Source organism: Mixophyes fleayi, chromosome 4 (assembly GCF_038048845.1).
Source record: "Mixophyes fleayi isolate aMixFle1 chromosome 4, aMixFle1.hap1, whole genome shotgun sequence".
NCBI lineage: Eukaryota > Metazoa > Chordata > Amphibia > Anura > Limnodynastidae > Mixophyes > Mixophyes fleayi.
In genome coordinates, this window is record NC_134405.1 from 1,897,106 (window position 1) to 1,918,331 (window position 21,226).

General features: G+C 44.1%; 1 protein-coding gene across 1 annotated transcript in view; it reads right to left on the reverse strand.

Annotated features, from left to right (window-relative positions):
* LOC142150931 (asialoglycoprotein receptor 1-like) overlaps window positions 1-20,354 on the reverse strand; it is a 46,415-nt gene extending 26,061 nt beyond the window's left edge. The window contains exons 1-7 of the mRNA XM_075206130.1: window positions 20,161-20,354; window positions 15,709-15,799; window positions 11,475-11,585; window positions 6,699-6,794; window positions 6,150-6,221; window positions 3,510-3,584; window positions 1,126-1,277 (exon numbers count right to left, since the gene is read on the reverse strand). Of these exons, the coding sequence (XP_075062231.1) occupies window positions 1,126-1,277; window positions 3,510-3,584; window positions 6,150-6,221; window positions 6,699-6,794; window positions 11,475-11,585; window positions 15,709-15,796 (594 nt within the window). The 5' untranslated portion in view covers window positions 15,797-15,799; window positions 20,161-20,354. The remainder of the gene's footprint in view (window positions 1-1,125; window positions 1,278-3,509; window positions 3,585-6,149; window positions 6,222-6,698; window positions 6,795-11,474; window positions 11,586-15,708; window positions 15,800-20,160) is intronic.
* Between the last annotated feature and the right edge of the window lie 872 nt (window positions 20,355-21,226).

Genomic DNA, 21,226 nt, shown 5'->3' on the forward strand with positions numbered 1-21,226 from the left:
CTGTACTATGTGCACCCACATTTACTAATACACCCATCTCTGGGATCTGTGTACCCACATTTACTTATACACCCATTACTGGATTATGTGCACCCACTTTTACTTATACACCCATCTCTGGTCTATGTGCACCCATATTTACTTATACACCCATCTCTGGTCTATGTGTACCCACATTTAATTATACACCCGTTTTTGCACTATGTGCACCCACATTTACTTATACACCCATCTCTGGAAAATGTGTACCCACATTTACTTATACACCCATCTCTGGACTATGTACACCCACAATTACTTATACACCCATCTCTGGACTATGTGTACCCACATTTACTTATACACCCACCTCTGGACTATGTACACCCACAATTACTTATACACCCATCTCTGGACTATGTGTACCCACATTTACTTATACATCCATCTCTGGACTATGTGTACCCACATTTACTTATACACCCATCTCTGTACTATGTGCACCCACATTTACTTATACACCCATCTCTGTACTCTGTGTACCCACATTTACTTATACACCTATCTCTGGACAATGTGCACTCACATTTACTTATACACCCATCTCTGGTCTATGTGTACCCATATTTACTTATACACCCATCTCTGGACTATGTGTACCCACATTCACTTATACACCCATCTCTGGACTATGTGTACCCACATTTACTTATACACCCATCTCTGTACTATGTGTACCCACATTTACTTATACACCCATCTCTGGGCTATGTGTACCCACATTCACTTATACACCCATCTTTGGACTATGTGCACCCACATTCACTTATACACCCATCTCTGGACTATGTGCACCCACATTCACTTATACACCCATCTTTGGACTATGTGTACCCACATTTACTTATACACCCATCTCTGGACTATGTGTACCCACATTTACTTATACACCCATCTTTGGACTATGTATACCAACATGTACTTATTCAGCCACATTTAGTTACACTCGCACACTATACTAGATTAGTGATGTACACAACATTTCTCCCCCATATCTAGGGATGATCCAGTAATCTCCTGGTGCCCCTCACTCTCCCCCATACCTAGACATCTATAGATCTCCTAGGATGATCCATCCTTACTCACCTGCTCCTCAGCATTGTTTATTACGACCAGATGAGACTTCATATCTTCACAGTCTTTCTTGGCGTCAGGCCATGGAATGGATTTTTGGGACACATAGTAGCAGCTCAATGCGTAATATCTCCAGTCAAGGCTGCAGAGAGGGTCCTGAGTACCTGCAGGAGATGATGATGGTTTAGGACGTGTTCTAGAAAATGGTCGGTGGTTAGATCGAGAACCTTTCGTGACATGTTACAACCATCCACATAGAACATGTGGCTGCAGTTACAGGAAGTAGAAGAAACTGATGTCAGGTCTCTTTCAGATTAATTATAATTATTACCACTTTGCACTTCTATAACAATCCTACAGGAAGGAAGAGAGTCCAATATAATTCTCCTGCCTCCTTCCCTTTCTACTTGTGGGGCAGGCAGGAGAAGTTATACTGTGCAGTTGTCTATACACACAATGTAAGAAGAGATACTGAGAACTACGCCCATCATACAGCACAAGAGGAGTAACACTGTGCAGTTGCCATTACATACAGAATAAGAGCAGATACTGAGAATACACCCAGAATACAGAATAGAGAAAAAGAACTGTGCATCTCATCATTACAAAGAGATAAGCAGTGACGTTCCCAGATGGTTAGGACTGGGATTGTTATAAGGAATCAGGGACATTGGTCACCTATTAGGTGATATCATGTGATGGGGATAAGAAATGAGGACACTAGAGGTGTCTGGAGACAATGGTTGGATCTGGATGTTTGGGTTCTGTTGGGAAATAGGTTTGGTGGGTAAGTGCTCTGGTGGGTGGACTAGTATGAACTAAGTGATGTAATGCGCTCAATTGTCTTAGTACTAGGTGTTTTTGTATTTATTTTTATTTTATATTTGTATTTGTTTTTATTTTTATTGTTTTTATGGATATATCTATTAATTTATTTCTGTCAATTAGCACAATTACTATTACTATTTGATCATTTCTTTTTTCGATCCCCTTTATGTACTTTATAACATTTATCTCTTACCCTCTAATTCCATGTTATAAAATTTGAATTTTAATACTATAATGGTACATATATAATGCTGGTCTTTTTAACTCATTTTTTATGCCTTATGTTGAACATGATACCGATTAGGTTTATCAGTCATCATAGTTTTCTCTCATATGCATAAAAATTTCGCCAATCTTGACTCCACGCCATTCCATTTATCCCACTTAGGGTTCATGAGTACATGTTCCGGACAAATTTAGATTCCTATGATGGCTAGAGATATTTCTAATAAGCAATAGATACTACGTTATAATCCTTGTTGTATTTTTAATCTGTTATTCTTAGTAATGCAATATCCTGCTTGCATCTACTCGGACAACAAGTGGAATGATGGATATCACTAAAGCTATATGAACCAGTACCGTTAGCCAATTCAGAACAAATAGCAGATAAACCCTTGGTATATATTTTTATTCTGCATTTTCATACAACAATGTATATCCATTAGTAACCAATGTCTGCCTATAAGTGTCTTTTTCAAGTCACAAGACCGCCATGCCTATTGGCTAATCAACTGAAGCAGCTATATAAATACTCACAGATAGACTGTTACCCATTCACCCCTGAAGAAATTCGCCAAAGCGAATGAAACGCGTTGGGGCACGCCCCCACACCTCTGATGTTAACCGGAAGTCACGTACGTTCCACTGTGGAACGCACGCCATCTCCTCCTATTTTCACTACCTCTGTAAGCGCGATCAACGCTGTACAACAAAACAGGGATCCCTGCATCGCAAGTTGAACTAAGCACACCGGTGGACTCCATTCTTACTGCCGGATTGACTGAGGTTGATAATTAGATTGCCTATTAAACCCCGCTGTACCACAAGTTAGACCAAGCACGCAGGTGGACTCCATTCATAATGCTGGATTAACTAAGTCTGGGATGTTAGACTGCTTAATGAACCCCGCTGCCCCGCTATTCGCATGGGTTTTAGGATAGACCTCTCCAACAATCTTTATTGCTCCGTGATATTGGAACTTTGGACATTTTGTGTTTTGTGTTTTGTGTTTTGTGCGTGTGGAATATCTATAGGCTGGTTTTATTCATAAAGTGATTTTATTTCATTCAATTTCATTTTGACCCATTTGTTTCAATCCGCATATTGGAAGTACAATTGTCTTTTAACCCTTGTATGTATTATTAAATGTTGTTATAACTTATCATTTGCAACATCCTTCATGGTAGGAATATCTACACCTAGTACTAAGACAATTGAGCGCATTACATCACTTAACTTTTGTTTAGACCTTTAGAGGGACAGGATATTCCCTTTTGGTAATAGCTGCTCTTGTCTTTATTGGAGTTGAGCGCCATCATTATTTATTAAGACTAGTATGAACTCACTGTTTTCATTTCGGATCTCTTCTCTCAATCTTCCAACAGCATTTAATATCCTCTGAACATCGCTCTGAAGTGAGCCTGTGATATGAAGAATACTGGTTACTTACAGTCCCCAGCAGGTACCTATCTGACCCCTCATAGTAACTCCAGATAACCAAACAATCTCTATATCTGTGTGTTGCCCCCATTCTCTCCCCCACCCCATCTCCATAAGATTCAGCAATCACTATCTCAGATCTAGCAGTGCCACATTAATACCTCATATTACCCATGTCCCAGTCACCAGGCTATGGGACAGGGGTGATTTATAGGGGCTCAGGGACCTGGGACCACTTTACAAAATCTTTAAAACATCAATAAATATGATTTAATAAATTATTACTTATAAGAGACCCAAAAACATTTCACACCAGAAATCCACTGATCACCATCACCATCACCATCACCATCACCATCACCATCACCATCACCATCACCAGGTGTCTGTGTATGTGGGTGTATGGATGTCTTTAGTCAGCCAGAGCACATGAAACTGGTGCATAAGGCAGTGAGGTGTTATTATTTTGGTCTAGGTAAAACTGAAAATCTCAAGTGATAACTGAGAAGACAAATAGCTCCTAAACATTCCCCCTTGATTGTCCTGCTAACAGGGCATTAGGAAAGTGGTTTCTCTATGAGACATATTCCACACATGGGTCCTCGCGATGAAAGAAAAACAAGTATCTGTGTGTGGTAATTTATACTTTATGGTTCTTTCGATGAAGCTCCTCTTGGTCCCCGAGCAAGAGGCCGACTCCAACTGAGAGAGTGACGTGAAACCCATATCAGAGAGAAGTGAAGCTCCGCCCTCAATAAAGACAGCTTCACCAGAAAAATGTTTTAACAAGGGATAACAATAATGAGTTATAAGAGGGGGTAATTACATTTTGCAATTATACACATACATCAATTAAAAAGTTTTGTTCAATTCACGACATAACCTTCTTCATTTTTAATGAAGTCTAATTTTTTACTCCTCATATGTGTATCAGATCAGATGAATTTGCACATTCTCAAAAGACAGAATCCAGATAGTGAAGATAAACGTGAGCTTCAAGCCATACTCTCTCCTGGGACTTGCAGTGCACCAAGCTGCGCACTGAAGCAATTTGGCACTAAGACTGTGTCACTTTGATAAAGATCAGATTAAGGCTTTAGGCCCAAATCAACATTTTTTTCCTTCACAATCTAGTTGGAGTTATTTGGATTTATTTTCAGAGCTGGTAACAAAAAAACAATATTGAGGCGCATGAGAAGAATAAATTAAATCTAAAACAGTGATCTCACATTCCATGAAAATTTGGCGCTTGAAAAAATTACATTGAGGCACAAACAGGCGGATAAAGGGGGTGGGACAGAAGTTATGAACAGGGACAAATATATTGAAGAATCATTAAGATTACTGGGGATAACGACTCCTATGATGTTTTGGAAACGGATTCTACACTGAGTTCTGTTGCTGAACTAAGGACTCTTGGGAAAAGGGAAAGGAACAAGCTGCTTAACACTAACAGAATATCACTTGTGTAACACAACCGCTAAGATTGCTGACTTATAACACACCCAAAGACCTAGAAGAGACTAGGAAGTCCTCTAAGATGTCCCATCGTCTTTGACTAGTAGAGTGTCAGAGTACGAGGACATATTTAAAAAAAATATGTCCTGACTTTGGATTTATATGTACTCTATTCAACACATATTTTACAAAGCTGAAATAATATGCAGTGGAATAATCTCTTTAAAAGACATACTCTAGAAGTGACTTCCTTTTATGATTCTATCCCACATGAAGATGGTTTCCTAGCGATGGGGGAGTTTTTAATAAATCCAGTATATTAAATTTGTTCTTAACATAATAATATTACTTTTATAGATCGATTTTATACACAAACATGAGGGACAGTTATGGGAACTATTTTCACGCCCAGTAATGTCAATCTGTATATGGGGCGCTGGGACAGCAAGAAGATTTTCACAATTTTATACAGGAAACAATTTCTAACTTGACATTTATGTCTAATTTTAGGGAAGATGAGATAAATTTTCTAATAAGATCGATACATATCCTTTTTTACGTAGATAGTAACAGTTACCTGGAATATTCAAGTTATCCTTTAGAAAGCTAGAAGAGAAATATACCATTCCCTAAATTGGCAAGAAACTGCACAAAAAAGGAAGCCTATCAAATACCTATCTAAATCGATTTCTAGAAAGAGATTATCATTTAGAAATACAATAAAAAAGCTCAGTTAATTACGAATGACAATTATCTAGAAAATAAAATTAAGAAATTACTTTATGATCACTGACACATCCTGAGAATTTATCCTATCTGTTCAAAATATCTTCCGGAAAAATTTTTTTTTGAGGCTCGTACTCTGAAACCTTATCTTTCCCCTAGTTGTTTGGAGGTCGTGAATCCAACTGGTGCGACCATATTTTTGAGTTCTATAAGAGGGTCTTTTTTCCATGCAATGCATGTAAAATGTGTAAATAGTGTAGTAAGGGAGCACAATTCATTTTAGATTCTGAAAATTCAAACACAAGAGAGATCCCTCAATCCCCTTCTCCATTCGTTCTCTTCCAAATTTAGTTGCCATTTACCTAATATTTCATCAGACAGAATCCTCTTCACCGATCTGTCGATCTCTGTCATTTTGTTCATCATTGTGGTATCTGTAGATACAGAGGTTTTATGGGTAAATTCACCTTCTTTCCCTGGAGTTTTACTCACCTTTCATTCCTGCCTGGATCACTTATGTGCGTATACTTTTTCGGTATGCACAGAGCTCTTTCATGCAAGATATGCTGGCATATGTCCCATTCTGCATGACCCAAAATATATGTAGATATGTGATAACACAGTTATATGAAAATAATTATTTAAAATTAGGGTAAGTACTGTACAAGTGAAGAATCTCTAGTCTAGATGTAAAATGCCTTAATCCCAGATCCATGTCTTGCCCCTCACTCTCCCCCAGCCACATAATGGTGTGATATTTATTACCCACAGATCCATCTCTTGTCCCTCGCTCTCCCCCATTGTAGATCTTCATCTCTCACCTTTTGAAGTCTTTTTTATTAACAGCTCAATCTCCTTTAGTGGATTGACAGACCCCAGTGTGCCCAGTCCAATCACCATTGGACACTCACCATTCTGAGTCAGATACTCCACTTTTGAGTTTAGGCTCGCGTTCAGTTTTCCGAGTTGTGAGTTGAGGCTTCTTTCTGTCTTGATTACTCCATTATCTAGAGTACAAGTAAAGTCGACACTTATTCTCTTCTCTCCTCCACAATGAGTGTGACCATGATGTAATGAGGGTGTAAATGTAGTGTAAGTGTGAATACAGTGTTAATGTGGATATCACATGAATGTAGCTTGAATGTGAATAGTTATTGCTGAACATGAAAAGTTAGGAGGTGTGTAGACATTGTGAGACTGGCAGTAGCAGTGAAGTGAGTCATTAACATAGAATAGGAGTGTGAGGATACCGGGGTTAGAACCAAAGCTCACTAGATACCCTGTCCTCTAGGCTCACAGGTCACACAGGTAAGGAGACAGGAAAGAAATAATAATCCCTTTTATTAAACAAAGTGTACACACTTAGTAAAATACAACAGTGCTCCCCAAGGAGAAACTTGTTCCCCCACCAAATATATCAAGTGTCAGAAAATCACCAGTGCAAGTAAAAACTCCCCAACAAAGTCCCCAGCAGGTTACCTCCAAGCACAGAGTCCTAGCAGGTCCAAACTCCTGGTAATAAAATCCACAGCTGACAATCCAAGTGGGCCACGGTTTCTGATCCTTAAGGTGGGTCTGTGTATCTTGCTGATCCCAGCTGTACATATGCCTTCAGGAGGTGTTTCAGCGTTCCATTGAAACGCTCACATAACCCATTGGTCTGGGGATGGTACGGAGTGGTTCGCAGGGGCTTAATGCCCCACTTTTCCCATAGGGTCTGGACTAGGTCCCCTTGGAATTGGGTCCCCTGGTCAGTAACCACTTCCCTGGGATATCCTACCCGGCTGAAAATGTCCACCAGAACCTGGGCCACATGCTCTGCGTCTATGGACGACAGGGCTACTGCCTCTGGGTATCTGGTGGCAAAGTCCACCAGGGTGAGGATGAATCTTTTTCCGGTGTAACTGGGGATGGCTAATGGACCTACGATATCTATAGCCACCCGTGCAAAGGGCTCCTCAATTATAGGCAGGGATTATAGTGGGACTTTCTTAGGGGCTCTCCCTATTCTCTGGCAGGTGTCACAGGAGGCTTTGTACTGTTTCACATCCTGGGTGACTTGAGGCCAGAAAAAAGTCCGCAAACACCCGGGCCAACGTTTTTCTGGTGCCAAAGTGCCCCGCTGCTGGAATGTCATGGGCCAGCGCTAATAAATGGGTCCGGTAAGCCCAGGGTACTACCAACTGCTTCACTTCTGTCCCTGGGTCTTGATCTAGGGTGGGGGTGACTACCCTATATAACAGCCCTTTGTCCCACACTACTTTACTGCCTGCCACTTCCCCTCCCCCAGCGTCTGCTGCACTCCTCAGTTTGGCTAGGGATGGGTCAGTCTGTTGGGCCTTCCTAAATTCCCTTCTGTCCTCCTCCCCCAAATCAATTTCTGGTACAACATCAGATCTTTTAGGGTTACTCACCAACGGTGCTGCCTCTGGCTCCTTGGTTCTGGTTTCTGGGGTTAGTCTTGGTGGTCTCCTTGGCGTTGCGGCTTCTTGTGCAGCTGTGGCTTGCACTCGGCTCTGGCTGCGGGTCACAGCTTGCACAAAGTGAGTGACCAATCCCTGGCCCAAATCATTCCCCAAAATCACTTTTGCTGGTAGTCCATCCAGGATGCCCACCTCCACCATTCCAAATCCCGCCCCCCAATCCAAATGTACCCGGGCCACTTGAATATCTGCAAGATGGCCCCCCACCGTGGAAATCCGGACCTGCTGTCCCTCCATAACTTGGGATCTTTTAATTATATCAGGCTCCACCAGGGTCAGGGATGCTCCTGAGTCTCTCAACCCCTGGACCTTGCAGTCCCCCACCCACACGTCCTGTAGATGACCCTGCATATTCCTAGGGCTCTGCCTCCCCTCCCCCAAAATCAGGTTCACCACATACACCCTGTCCCTTGCCTCTGGCACATCAGGACAGGGTGGCTCGGCCTCAATGCCGATTTCAAAATCTCCTGGGGCATACTGTACAGCGGCCCCTGGTGCAGCTCTGGCTCCTGGCATCGGACCTTTGGTACGGGGACAATCTCTCTGGAAGTGCCCCACCTGGTTGCACCGATAGCACCTCTTTGGATTCAGGTCCCAGGGTCTGGATCGGACTGGTTCATCTCTTGGATTCCGGGCAGAGTTCTCTCTAATAAAGGGGCCTCCAGGTGTCACTAGACTTGCTGGAATTGGTCGGCTCCCCCTCCCTGCAGCTGCTTGACTAGGCATACTAGGGGCTCTCAACCTGGGTCGACTCACCACATACTCATCAGCTAGCCCTGCTGCCTCCTCCAGGGTCTCAGGTTTTCTATCCGCCAGCCATTCCCGGATCTCTGGGGCCATTTTTAGAGTCAGCTGCTCCAGCATAATGAGCTCTTTAATTTGCTTAGCGGAGCAAGCCACTTTCCCTTCCAACCATTTCTCACAGGCCCTCTGTAGCTGGCTGGCAAATTCCTGGTGCGACTGTGACCCTCCTTTATTTAAAGTCCTGAACTTGTATCTGTAGGTCTCTGCATTTAACTGGAATTTTGCCATCAGCGACTTTTTCACCGTACCATAATCCCCACATTCTTGAGGGCTTAGAGCCTGGTAAGCTTCCAGCGCTCTCCCAGTCAGGCTGGGTCCCAGATATTTGGACCACTCTTCCTCCTCAATCCCATGGACTCCCATCAAGTTTTCAAAAACCTGGAGATGGGTATCAATGTCTGCATCTGCCTCTTTAAAAATTGGGACTCCACTATATCCCAGCTGAGGTCTCAACCGGGCCTCTCCCCGACCTTCTTTTCTCTGCATCTGGGGTACCTCAATTGCTACCCCCAACATTGCTTGGAGTACGGCTGCCCTTTCATGCAGGGTTGCCCTTTCCCCCAGTGCTGTCAGCCAATCTTGAAGCACTGCTGGAGTGCCGGACGGTGGTCTGGGTTGTGTCCCACTGGGGGGTCTCTGTGGCTGGCCTTTGGCCTCCTCCTCCTCCACCTCTGACTCTTCCATCTCCTCAGGGTGAGCCCTTTCCCATTCCATTAGTTTGGCCACCAGAACTTCACGCACGTCTGTGTCATCAAAGTCCACCCCTTTGGTTCTGCAGAACCCCTGCAAGTGTTGTTTCCTTGCTTTCTTATAGAATCTCTCTGTGGCTTTTAAACTGATCTGCTCTGCTTCTGTGGCCATTCCTGCTGACTTCCCAGCCAGGTTCTTTTTTTACTAACACTGGTGCTGACAGACTGTTGCCTTGTGTCCTTACAGAGCCTGACCGTATCTGGATACGAGTCCCTGCGCTCTACCCAAACGTTGGGACTGTGTGATCCCACTGCTGCCACCAAAAATTGTGAGGACACCGGGGTTAGAACCAAAGCTCACTAGATACCCTGTCCTCTAGGCTCACAGGTCACACAGGTAAGGAGACAGGAAAGAAATAATAATCCCTTTTATTAAACAAAGTGTACACACTTAGTAAAATACAACAGTGCTCCCCAAGGAGAAACTTGTTCCCCCACCAAATATATCAAGTGTCAGAAAATCACCAGTGCAAGTAAAAACTCCCCAACAAAGTCCCCAGCAGGTTACCTCCAAGCACAGAGTCCTAGCAGGCCCAAACTCCTGGTAATAAAATCCACAGCTGACAATCCAAGTGGGCCACGGTTTCTGATCCTTAAGGTGGGTCTGTGTATCTTGCTGATCCCAGCCGCTCGGCCAACTCTCCACCAGCTTGGTGGGACCCTGGGTATAGTCTCCCTACTGATGTAGGCTCACCAATTCCCCAGAATCTGCGAGTGTCTCCCGATGGAGTGGTAACAGAATCAGTCCTAGAGGTACACTGTCCGATCTCTGTCAAGAAGCTCCTGCCTTAAGCATTCCTTTAAGGCCCTGCGAGAATACTGTTACTCTCCAACAGTCCAAGTTCTCCCTGTCTCAAGATTCTCCAACAACTCCCCCCCCTCCCCCAGACAGCTCCCCTTTTGTCCCTTCCACAACCCCCCACTCATTGTCCTCTTCTGATTGGTGGTGTGGAGAGTTTGGGTGGTAACAGGGGTGGAAATAGTGCATGACATCAGTGGTCTCCCCCCTGCGGTGATGGTGCCATTCGGACTGTGTTGCAGACTTGCTAGAACAATAGTTAGCAAACAGGGAGAGACCCCCTCCTGATTTTAGATAAGGTCCTGACCCTCCTCTTTTTAACCCGTTCCACTACTTTTTGATGTCACAGGGTCCACAGCTGATTCCCACTTCCTGTGAGCTGCCTCTCCCCTCCCTCTCTGGACACCACAGCAATAAGAGATCTGGCCACCGGGCGGCATTTAATAACAGAGTGGGCCATGGTTGTTCAGTTGGCCCACTGAGGACAGACCGGGTTGGCAGGATATTCTCAATATAAGGCCCGGGTCTGTCACAAGGAGGACAAGTGAAAATCGGGGATTTGAGTGGTCAGTAACATAACATAGGGTCAAACCAAAATGTGTGCTGCATCAGTCGTCGTTCACTAAGGGGGTTTCCTGTTGTAGTGTTTTATTCCAGATTGGCCTCATGCATTATATGTGTATATACTGTGTGAGTGTAGGTGTAGTGTGGGGATTAGTGTGAGTTTTGTAGTACAACGAGTGTAGATGTGTTGTGAGCATTATTACAGTGTATTGTCTGAGTTTTGGGATGGAGTTTTAGGATATAAAGTGGGGATAATGTAATGTAAATGTAGGGATGTTCCACACTCACTTGTGATGGTCACAACGAGGATGATGATGATGAAGAGGAGAGCAGCATAGAGAGATGATAAAGCACAGATCACAAGGGGGGGCTGTAGGACCCCTCTGTTCATTGTGAAACCTGTGGAGGACAGAATCAATTCACAAATATGTTACTGCTGGATTCAATAAAATATTATTTGAAAAGTATAGAAAGTAAGAGAGTTGGGATGGAGAGATCTCTCTAATACAATATGTAGCCTGGGACTCCTCAAGTAAGAGAATATGATACAATCACTCTGTGCTATTGGTCGTGGGGGGCAAAAGAGAGAGAGGAGTAAAGGGTCACAACCAGGCAGCGGAGTTGGGTGACAGAGGAGACAGTTGTGTTATTAACAATGATGGAGAGGTCATAGTGGGAGGGGAGTCTGGAGGGAGGAAAGCCAATTAGTTCAGTTTTACAGATATTAATTTTGAGAAAGCGCGAGGACATCCAGGAGGAGATAGCAGAGAGACAGTCAGATACACGAGAGAGGAGGGTGGAAGAGAGATCAGGAGAAGAGATGTAGAGTTGAATGTCATCAGCATAAAGGTGATACTGAAGACCGAAGGAGGAGATGAGACTGAGGGAGGGAGTATAGAGCAAAAATAGTAGGGGTAGAGAACAGAGCCCTGAGGGACTCCTACCGGGATAGGGGAGGGGTGGAGGAAGAGCCAGACGCGGAGACAGAGAAGGAGCGGTTGGCGAGGTATGAGCAGAACCAGGCGTGGACTGAAATGGAGAGGCCGAGAGAGAGAAGAGTTTGCAGAAGGAGTGATGTGGTCCGCGGTGTCAAAGGCCATGGTGAGGTCAAGGAGGATGAGTAAGGAGAAATGACCCCTGGATTTGGCTGATAGGAGGTCATTAGTAACTTTGGCAAGGGCAGACTTAGTGGAGTGGAGGGGGCGATAACCGAATTGGAGAGGGTCGAGGAGGGAATTGTCCGAGAGGTATCTGGTGAGGCGACTGCAGACAAACTGCTCAAGTAATTTGGAGGCGTAGAGGAGAAGTGAGATAGGGAAATAATTGGCGAGAAAGGTGGGGTCGATATTTGTTTTTTTGAGGATGGGAGAGATAACAGTGTGTTTAAATGAGGAGGGCACTACACCAGAGGAGAGTGATAGGTCGAAAAGGTGTGCGAGGTAGGAGCAGGCAGTAGGAGAGAGAGAGCGAAGGAGGTGAGAGGGAATGGGATCAAGAGGACAGGTAGAGGGTGGATAGCAAAGAATAAGGAGGCGAACTTCGCCCGATGTAGGGCAGAGGGAGCACCAGAGTTATTTGTTGGAGGAGGGTGAAGCGATAAGGACGGCGGGAGAAGGATGGGCGGATGAGATGTTCAGTCTGATGGCCTCAATTTTGGAAGAGAAAAAAGTGGCGAAGTCAGCAGCGCAGAGGGAAAGTGGGACAGGGGGGGGGCAGAGAGGAGGGAGTTGAAGGTGGCAAAGAGGCTGCGGGGATTAGAAGATTGAGAAGAAATGAGGGACTTAAAGAAGATTTGTTTAGTGAGTGAGAGGGCAGTGCAGAATGAGGAGAGGATAAATTTAAAGTGAAGGAAGTCAGCCAGGGAACGAGATTTCCTCCAGAGGCGTTCAGCAGTGCGAGAAAACCTTTGGAGGAAGCGGGTGAGTTTGAAGTGCCAGGGTTGGGGAACAAGGTGACGTCAGCAGATAGAAGAGGCGGGGTGACAGCCTCCAGGACAGTAGTTAGGGAGTGGTTGTAGAGAGAGGATGCCTGGTCAGGAAAGGCAAGGGAAGTAAGGGGTGAACGGAGAGTATCAAGAGAGGAGGAGAAATAGGTACGGTCGTTAGCTTCAAGGTTGCGTCTATTGCATATTAGTCCAGCTAGATTACAATGGGAATAAGATTTCAGTGGGTGATATGATCCACTCACACAACAAAGTTAGTCAAGGGGCTTGAGGGTTGTTTGAGCATAGAAAGAACATATTTAAGTTGAGTGTGGATGGTGTAGAGGTTGGAAATTGGGTAGAATAGCCTAGGGAGGATAAGATATCTGTTGAGAACATTTTTCAGAGAATCCTTGAAGGTTTGGAGGCAGAGGAAAGTATTGTTGTATGAAGGATGAAACTCCACAGAGAAAAGTCCTTTAAATGAGTATGGAAGCAGGAAATAAGAGTTACAGTGGAATATTTGCAAGCAGTATCAGTATAGCCGCACTGTGCAAAATAGATTTTAGGGGTGAGTGTCTGCTTTGGGTAGATGAGTAAGGATGATATTGCAATAGTCAATACGGGAGAAAGTGAGTGCATGAATTGGAGTTTTTGCAGTGTCTTATTATATATGTGCGTATTCTGGAATGTGACTTAGATGTATGTGACAGGATTAAGACACAGAATGGATGTGGGGGACAAAGAATGGTCGTGAGTCAAGGATCACACCAGGGTAGTGAGCTTTGGGAGTATAATTTATTGCATGTTGTCAACAGAAATAGATATGTCAGGTAGGTAACTTCTGTTGTCTGGTGGGATAATTATTAGCTTTGTTTTTGAAAGATTGAGTTTGAAGTGGAGAGAGGACATCCAAGATAAAATGGCAGAAAGACAGTCAGTAACGCAAGACAACACAGATGGTGAGAGATCAGGAGAGGATAGATAGATTTGTGTATCATCCGCATAGAGATGATACTGAAATCCAAAGGAGCTTATTAGTTTTCCAAGAGAAGGGGTGTAGATAGAGAATAACAGAGGACCTAGGACTGAGCCTTGTAGAACTCCAACTGATAAAGGAAGTGTAGGGTCAGTGGATCCAGAGAAAGCAACACTGTCGTTAAGACCTAAGGATCGCAGCGTTTGTATGAAAAGAGAGTGGTTAACGGTGACAAATGCATCAGATATATCTTTCCATTCGTTTTCTAAATTCTATCTACTAAAACTAGGCTAGATATAACGTTCCATGAGTTTTATAGATTGATTCTGCAATGAGGTAGCCAGGCATGTCACTACATACATGTTCTACAACGAGGGAGCCAGGCATGTCACTACATACATGTTCTACAACGAGGGAGCCAGGCATGTCACTACATACATGCTCTACAACGAGGGAGCCAGGCATGTCACTACATACATGTTACATACATGTTCTACAACAAGGGAGCCAGGCATGTCACTACATACATGTTCTACAACGAGGGAGCCAGGCATGTCACTACATACATGTTCTACAACGAGGGAGCCAGGCATGTCACTACATACATGTTCTACAACGAGGGAGCCAGGCATGTCACTACATACATGTTCTACAACCAGGGAGCCAGGCATGTCACTACATACATGTTCTACAACGAGGGAGCCAGGCATGTCACTACATACATGTTCTACAACGAGGGAGCCAGGCATGTCACTACATGCATGTTCTAGATTCTAAACAGTTCTTTATACAGACTCAATGAAGTCTGGATGTTAGAAAACTCATCAGGATAACAAATATATTAAACAGCTCATTCTCCTACTCAATTGAATGTTAATGTCATGATTCATACATATATTCTGTTGGTTTATCTATAGGAAGAAGAACTATTTATTATCAGCAGACTGGTGTCCATGTGGTAACTGCTGGGAGGGCAGGAAAATCCTGCTCTGTAATTACTGATGGTTCTGATTAGCTGCTCTTCTCAGCTGTAGGACAATCTCTCAGTATCACCAATAACTCAGGGGGTTCAATGGAAATGAGCAAATGTTCCTGTAGTCAGTGGGATAAAGGATGGAATGTGGAATGGCAGGTATGTAAGTAGGTTGGAACACTGTATACTAGTCATCATTTGTATAAGGTCATATATCTATAATACCCACTATTAAAGATGGAGCTGCAATATAGCAGTCATCAGTAAAGTGGGGTCTTTATTACATACTTACCACCAGAAATATGTTTTCTTTTTGTGTATGTTGAACACCAGGAATGTGGGTCATCTTTCTATAATAGCCATAAAATGGGGGGTCTTTTTTATTTACTTACCACCGGAAATTTCGGATCTGTTGTTATACTTAACACAAGTAATTTGGGGACTGTATTGTGTACTAGCCATTGGTGAAGCCAGGATCTGTCTTTAATAGAATTGCCACCAGAAATAAGATAAGGAGGGTGTATATTGTATATTTGCCACCATGAATGTCGGGTCAGCTTTGCATGCTTCCCATTAAAAATAAGGCCACCATTGTTACCACTCCTACATGTAATAACTGACATTTACCATCGTCCCATATGATTGTTACCTTGTTTTTTCCACCTATTGTTTCCTGAGCTATTGTTTGGTGTTGCGTCCTCATTAAGGCTTTGAAAATCTTGATAGTCCGTTGACATTTTCTGAGAAAAAAAAGCTGCATTAGTACTTATTAGACTTTGCTCATTATTCTTATTACCATGTGGGTATAATCTTGTGCCACCTGAATCTACCTCCTTACAAGCATCCATTATGGGGTCACATAAAGCAGTCAATATGGAGGAGTGGAAATAGGCTGCTCTTTCCTCAATAGAGAGAGGAGAGATAACCAGGATAGGAGGGGAGGATCAGAAAGGGGGAAGAGGAGAGAGTAGCAGAGAGGGAGAGATCCTGAAGAAGGAAGAAGAAATATGGTGAGTACCAGAGAGGGGAAGAGGAGAGAGAACCATATGGGGGGATATAGAACCACAAGGGTGGGAGAGACGCCAGAGAATCAAAGGTGGGAGAGAAGGAAGAACTAGTTGTAGACAAAACAAGAGAATGTAGAGGAGAAAGAACTGGTGAAGGGCAGCGAGACGAAAGAACCACAGAGGAGGAGAACGAGACGAAAGTGAGAGAATCAGAGGAGGGGAAATAAAGAAAAACAGAATGAAGAGTGCGGACAGAGAACAGGATTGTGGGAGAAAGAAGAGGGAATCAGAAGAGGGGGAAAGGGAAGAGAGCCATAGAGGGGATAGAAGGAAGTACTGAAGCAAAAACAGGAAGAGGAGAGAGAATTGGAAAAGTACAAAGAGGAGAGAGAACTAGAGCGGGGCTAGCATCAGAGTAAAGAGGAACAAATGGAAAGTATGGGTGAAAATCACAGAGGGGGAGAGACAAAGGAAACTAAAAATGGAATAGAGTAGAGTGTGAGAGGAAAGAGAAACAATTGGAGAGAGAACCAGAAAGGGTGAGAGGAGAAAGAACTGGAGAGTGACGATTGAGAACAGGATTCAGGTGAAAGGAAAGAGAACCAGAAAATACAATAGAAGGGCAGAGAAGAGAGAGAACCAGAGAGGGGAGACTGAAGTTGACTAGATTGAGGGAGAGGAGACAAAGCTGAAAAGTGAAGGAGAGAAACAGACAGGGGAGAGAGAAAGAAAACAAGAAATGAGGGATAATAGAGAGTACAGAAGAGGTGGACAGAAAAGAAAGGACCAATGAGAGGGAAGAGAAGAGAGAACCAGTTAGTGGATAAGGAGGTAGAATAAGAGGGTGAGAGAGAAGAGAGAATCACATGGGGTAATGAAAAAACCAGAAGGGGAGAGAAATAAGCACATTTGGAGGTATAGAAAACAAGAAAGGGGAGAGGAGAGAAAAGAGAACCAGAGAAAAAGTGAGAACCAGAGCAGGTTAGAAAACAGAAAACTGTAAAGTGGGGAGAAAATCAGAGAGGGTGATAATAAAGAAGATCAGAAATGAGAGTTATGAGAACAATAGGAATTGGGGTGAGAGAATAGAGAACCAGGGGTGGGGGAGAAAAGATAATCAGAGAGCTGATAGTAGAGAAAACCTGAAGAAGAGAAAAAGTGGAGATTAGTGAGAACCAGAGGGAGACAGAATAAAAGTGGGAGAGGTGAGGGAATGGGAGAGAGAGAGGGAGAGAGAGAGAGAGGAGAGAGAACTGGAAGGAGAGAACACCAGAGAAATGGAGAGTAGTGAGTACCAGAGGGAGACAGAATAAAAGTGGGGGAAATGAGGGAATGAGAGAGGGAAGGAGAGAGAGAGAGAGAGAGGGGAGAGAGCTGGAAGGAGAGAAGACCAGAGAAATGGAGAGTAGCGAGATTCAAAGGGAGATAAAATAAGAGTGGGAGAGGTGAGGGAATGGGAGAGGGAGAGAGAGAGAGAGAGAGAGAGAGTGGAGAGAGAACTGGAAGGAGAGAAGACAAGAGAAATGGAGAGTAGTGAGAACCAGTGGGAGAAATAATAAAACTGGGAGAGGTGAGGGAATGGGAGAGGGAGAGGGAGGGAGAGAGAGGAGAGAGAATTGGAAGGAGAGAACACCAGAGAAGTGGAGAGGAGTAAAAACCAGAGGGAGACAGAATAAGAGAGGGAGAGGTGAGGGAATGGGAGAGGGTCAGAAAAGAGCCAGAGGGGGAGACATAAAAGAGCTAATGAAATGATAGAAGAGAGATCTGGAAGTAAAGAAAAGAAGAGAGGGGGAGAGGAGTGTGAGCCATGGAGGGGCAAAAAGGAGAGGGAACCAGAGGTAGAGTGGGGGAGAATAGAGACAACTGGTAAGCGATGGAGAGAAACAAAGAGGGGAGACAAAGTAAACCACAGGCGAGAGAGTAGATAGTAAAGGAGACTGAATGAAACAGTGGGGGTAGAAGAGAGAACTGGGCAGGGCCAGCGGAACGCAGTAAGCAAGGTAAGCAAGTTGGGGGGCGTCAATACTGATGGGCACTCACCACAGCCTACCATCCCTGCTTGTCCGCTGGCACAAAAAAATATTAGAAAAGACCCGGAGGTGCACAGCGCCCTTCTCCCCTTCCCCTCTGCTCCCTTCTAACTAACAGTGTTGGGAGTGAGGTAGAGGAGAGGGGGCAGCGTGTGTTGGAGGAGAGAGGGGCAGCATGTGGTGGAGGAGAGGGGGCAGCGAGTGATGGACGAGAGGGGGCAGCGTGTGGTGGAGGAGAGGGGGCAGCATGTGGTGGAAGAGTGGGAGCAACATGTGATGGAGGAGAGGGGGCAGCGTGTGCTGGAGGAGAGGGGGGCAGTGTGTGGTGGAGGAGAGAGGGGCAATGTGTGGTGGAGGAGAGGGGGCAGCGTGTGGTGGAGGAGAGGGGGCAACGTGTGGTGGAGGAGAGGGGGCAGCGTCTGGTGGAGGAGAGGGGGCAGCGTGTGATTGACGTATGGGGGCAGCCTGTGGTGCAGGAGAGGGGAGGCAGCGTGTGATGGAAGAGTGGGGGCAGCGTGTGGTGGAGGACAGGGGGCAGCATGTGGTGGAAGAGAAAGGAGCAGTGTGTGGTGGAGGAGAGGGGTCAGCATGTGATTGACGAGAGAGGGTAGCATGTGGTGGAGGAGAGGGGGGCAGTGTGTGATGGACGAGTGGGGGCAGCCTGTGGTGGAGGAGTGGGGGGGCAGCATGTGATGAAAGAGTGGGGGCAGCTTGTGGTGGGGGACAGGGGGCAGCGTGTGATGGAAGAGTGGGGGCAGCTTGTGGTGGAGGACAGGGGGCAGTGTGTGGTGAAGGAGAGGTGAGCAGTGTGTGAAAACGAGGTGCACCATGTGATAATTGGGTGCACAGTGTGATGAAGGAGAGGGCACAGCCAGAATAATTTTCCAAAAATTGTAAATCTTATTTCAAAGAACAAATATTTTTCATTTATATTATTCATAAAGCTGTTTGCTGTTTATTGTATTTAATTGCATTACTCTCTTTATTAAAGTGTATTATATGATTTGTTTTAAAAGATAAAGTATTAATGAATAAACAAATAATTTATAAGGGCGCAAATTTATTTTTTCCGGGAGGGGGAGCTAGCACCGGCCATGAAGGGAGGGGGTAGGGGACAGAGAACCAGAGTTGGTCAGAGAAAGGAGTGACAATCAAAAGGCAGAAGAGAAGAAAGAAAACAGAGGGAGAAAGAACTATGCAGGGGTATAAAAGAGAGAGTCCCAGAGAGAGTGGGGGTAGGGGGAGAGTACCAGCATGTGGGTGAACCAGAGAGAGGGAGAGAGAGAAACAGATTTAAATTAATTAAAAAATATTTTCCATTTTCCTCCTACAACATTGCTGGCTTTAGCCTCATGTATTGTCTGTACTGATCATGAGAGTGAGGGGACATCCAGAAGGTCTCTACTACAAGGGACACTTGTGGGATACTTGTGTGCTTTGGTGGAAATCTTACTGCATTTGTACAAATCAAATCACACAGCGTCTACAAAGGAGGTTTTGCTCTCTACCTCATAAATGAGACCTTCTAGATAACAATAGCAACAACAACATTTGGAAAGAACAGTTACTAACAAGAAGTAAAGCCCTAAACATAAAGAAGAGATACATCTATACATCTATACATCTGTTCTGTGGTATATTCACACGGGATTCAGCAATGTGGGAAATAGTCGCCCCTCCCTGTGTACAGGAAACATAACAGTACAGTGACCCCTGTAATGTATATATACTTATAGTAAGAATCCCCTCTTTATTAGAGCATATCTTATATAAACATAGAGATAGCAATTATGGTAAATGAGGAACATATTACACATTAATGGTCGTCACACAAGAGATAATCCTGTGGTTCCCCAAACTTCCCCCAATTGTAATATATAAAGACTAAACAAATATAACCTATGTTGTTAACAAACCATACTATAGTAATACAAATATATTATTACCTTTCTCATGCTGATGAGGAATTACATATTACAATAATTATTATTCAGTTAAACATGTCTAGTGCAATGGTCACAGGTTGCTATTAAAATTATCCTTATCTGTTTTTTCTTTCCTCACCTGATATCAGCTCTGCTCCTTCTCTCTCGGTGCTTGAGGTCTTCTGTTAGGAGACCAGAGAGTTTATTATATATATATATATTTTTTTTTCCTTTCCTCTCACATGTGTGTCCCTGACATCACCAATGTACTAACTTCCCATCATCCTCACTACACTCAGATTTCTTCTGAATTCGTAAACTAATCAGATTTATTAGTTCCTTAGTTTCGCCTATTTCTCCACCCAACTTCCACAGAAATACAAATATGTGTATTACATGCCGATTCAGCATAATATAACTTTTTTCAATTGTTCTCTTAATTTTTTGGCAGAGTTCCAGACTGTTGATAATAAAGATTAAACGCTTCTGGCATCCAGTCATGACAATATGTTTATTAGGCACCGGTGTATTTTGTATCAAGATCATGAAAAGAGCTACTGTCACCTGGACACTTTAGGGATCATAGCTAACCGGTATCACAAGACTGGCGCTGATCCCCAGCACTTCATCTTGTGGAACATTAGACCACTCTTTACCCATCAGTTTTGCCCAAAAGACTGTAAAAGAGGTGTCTCCATACTCCCTGATATCAGTGATCATGCTCCTTTGTATGGAGAAGTGGGATACTATTGTTTAACACAGATTCCAACCAGAGATTCTGGAGCCAAATACTATAGGGGCTTTTGCCTACGTGATGGACAAGTAATGACAGTGCCAACCCCTCCAATAAGAAGGTACCAGTCCTGCCAGTGTAGTTATCTATCACTCTCCTCACTACATCTCCATGGGAATCTGACAGGGCCTTACCATGGCTGGTCAGGAATAACAGTCAAGATACCTGGAACTGGTGTAAGGTCTCCATGGTTTCTGTCTCTGTGTTTCACATCGGACTTGGTCCCAGTCTGGCTCGGAGGGAAGTGAAGGATCGGAGGATTGACTCTGCCAAACAGCTCTCTGGGACTGGTGATTATAGCTCTTCCTGAGATAGGACTGTGGGTGTTGGTAGAGATTTCACCTAATCTAAATTATACCTGGGCACACTGTGGTTATTTAGCCAATCTAGTATCCAACTGATCAATCAGAAT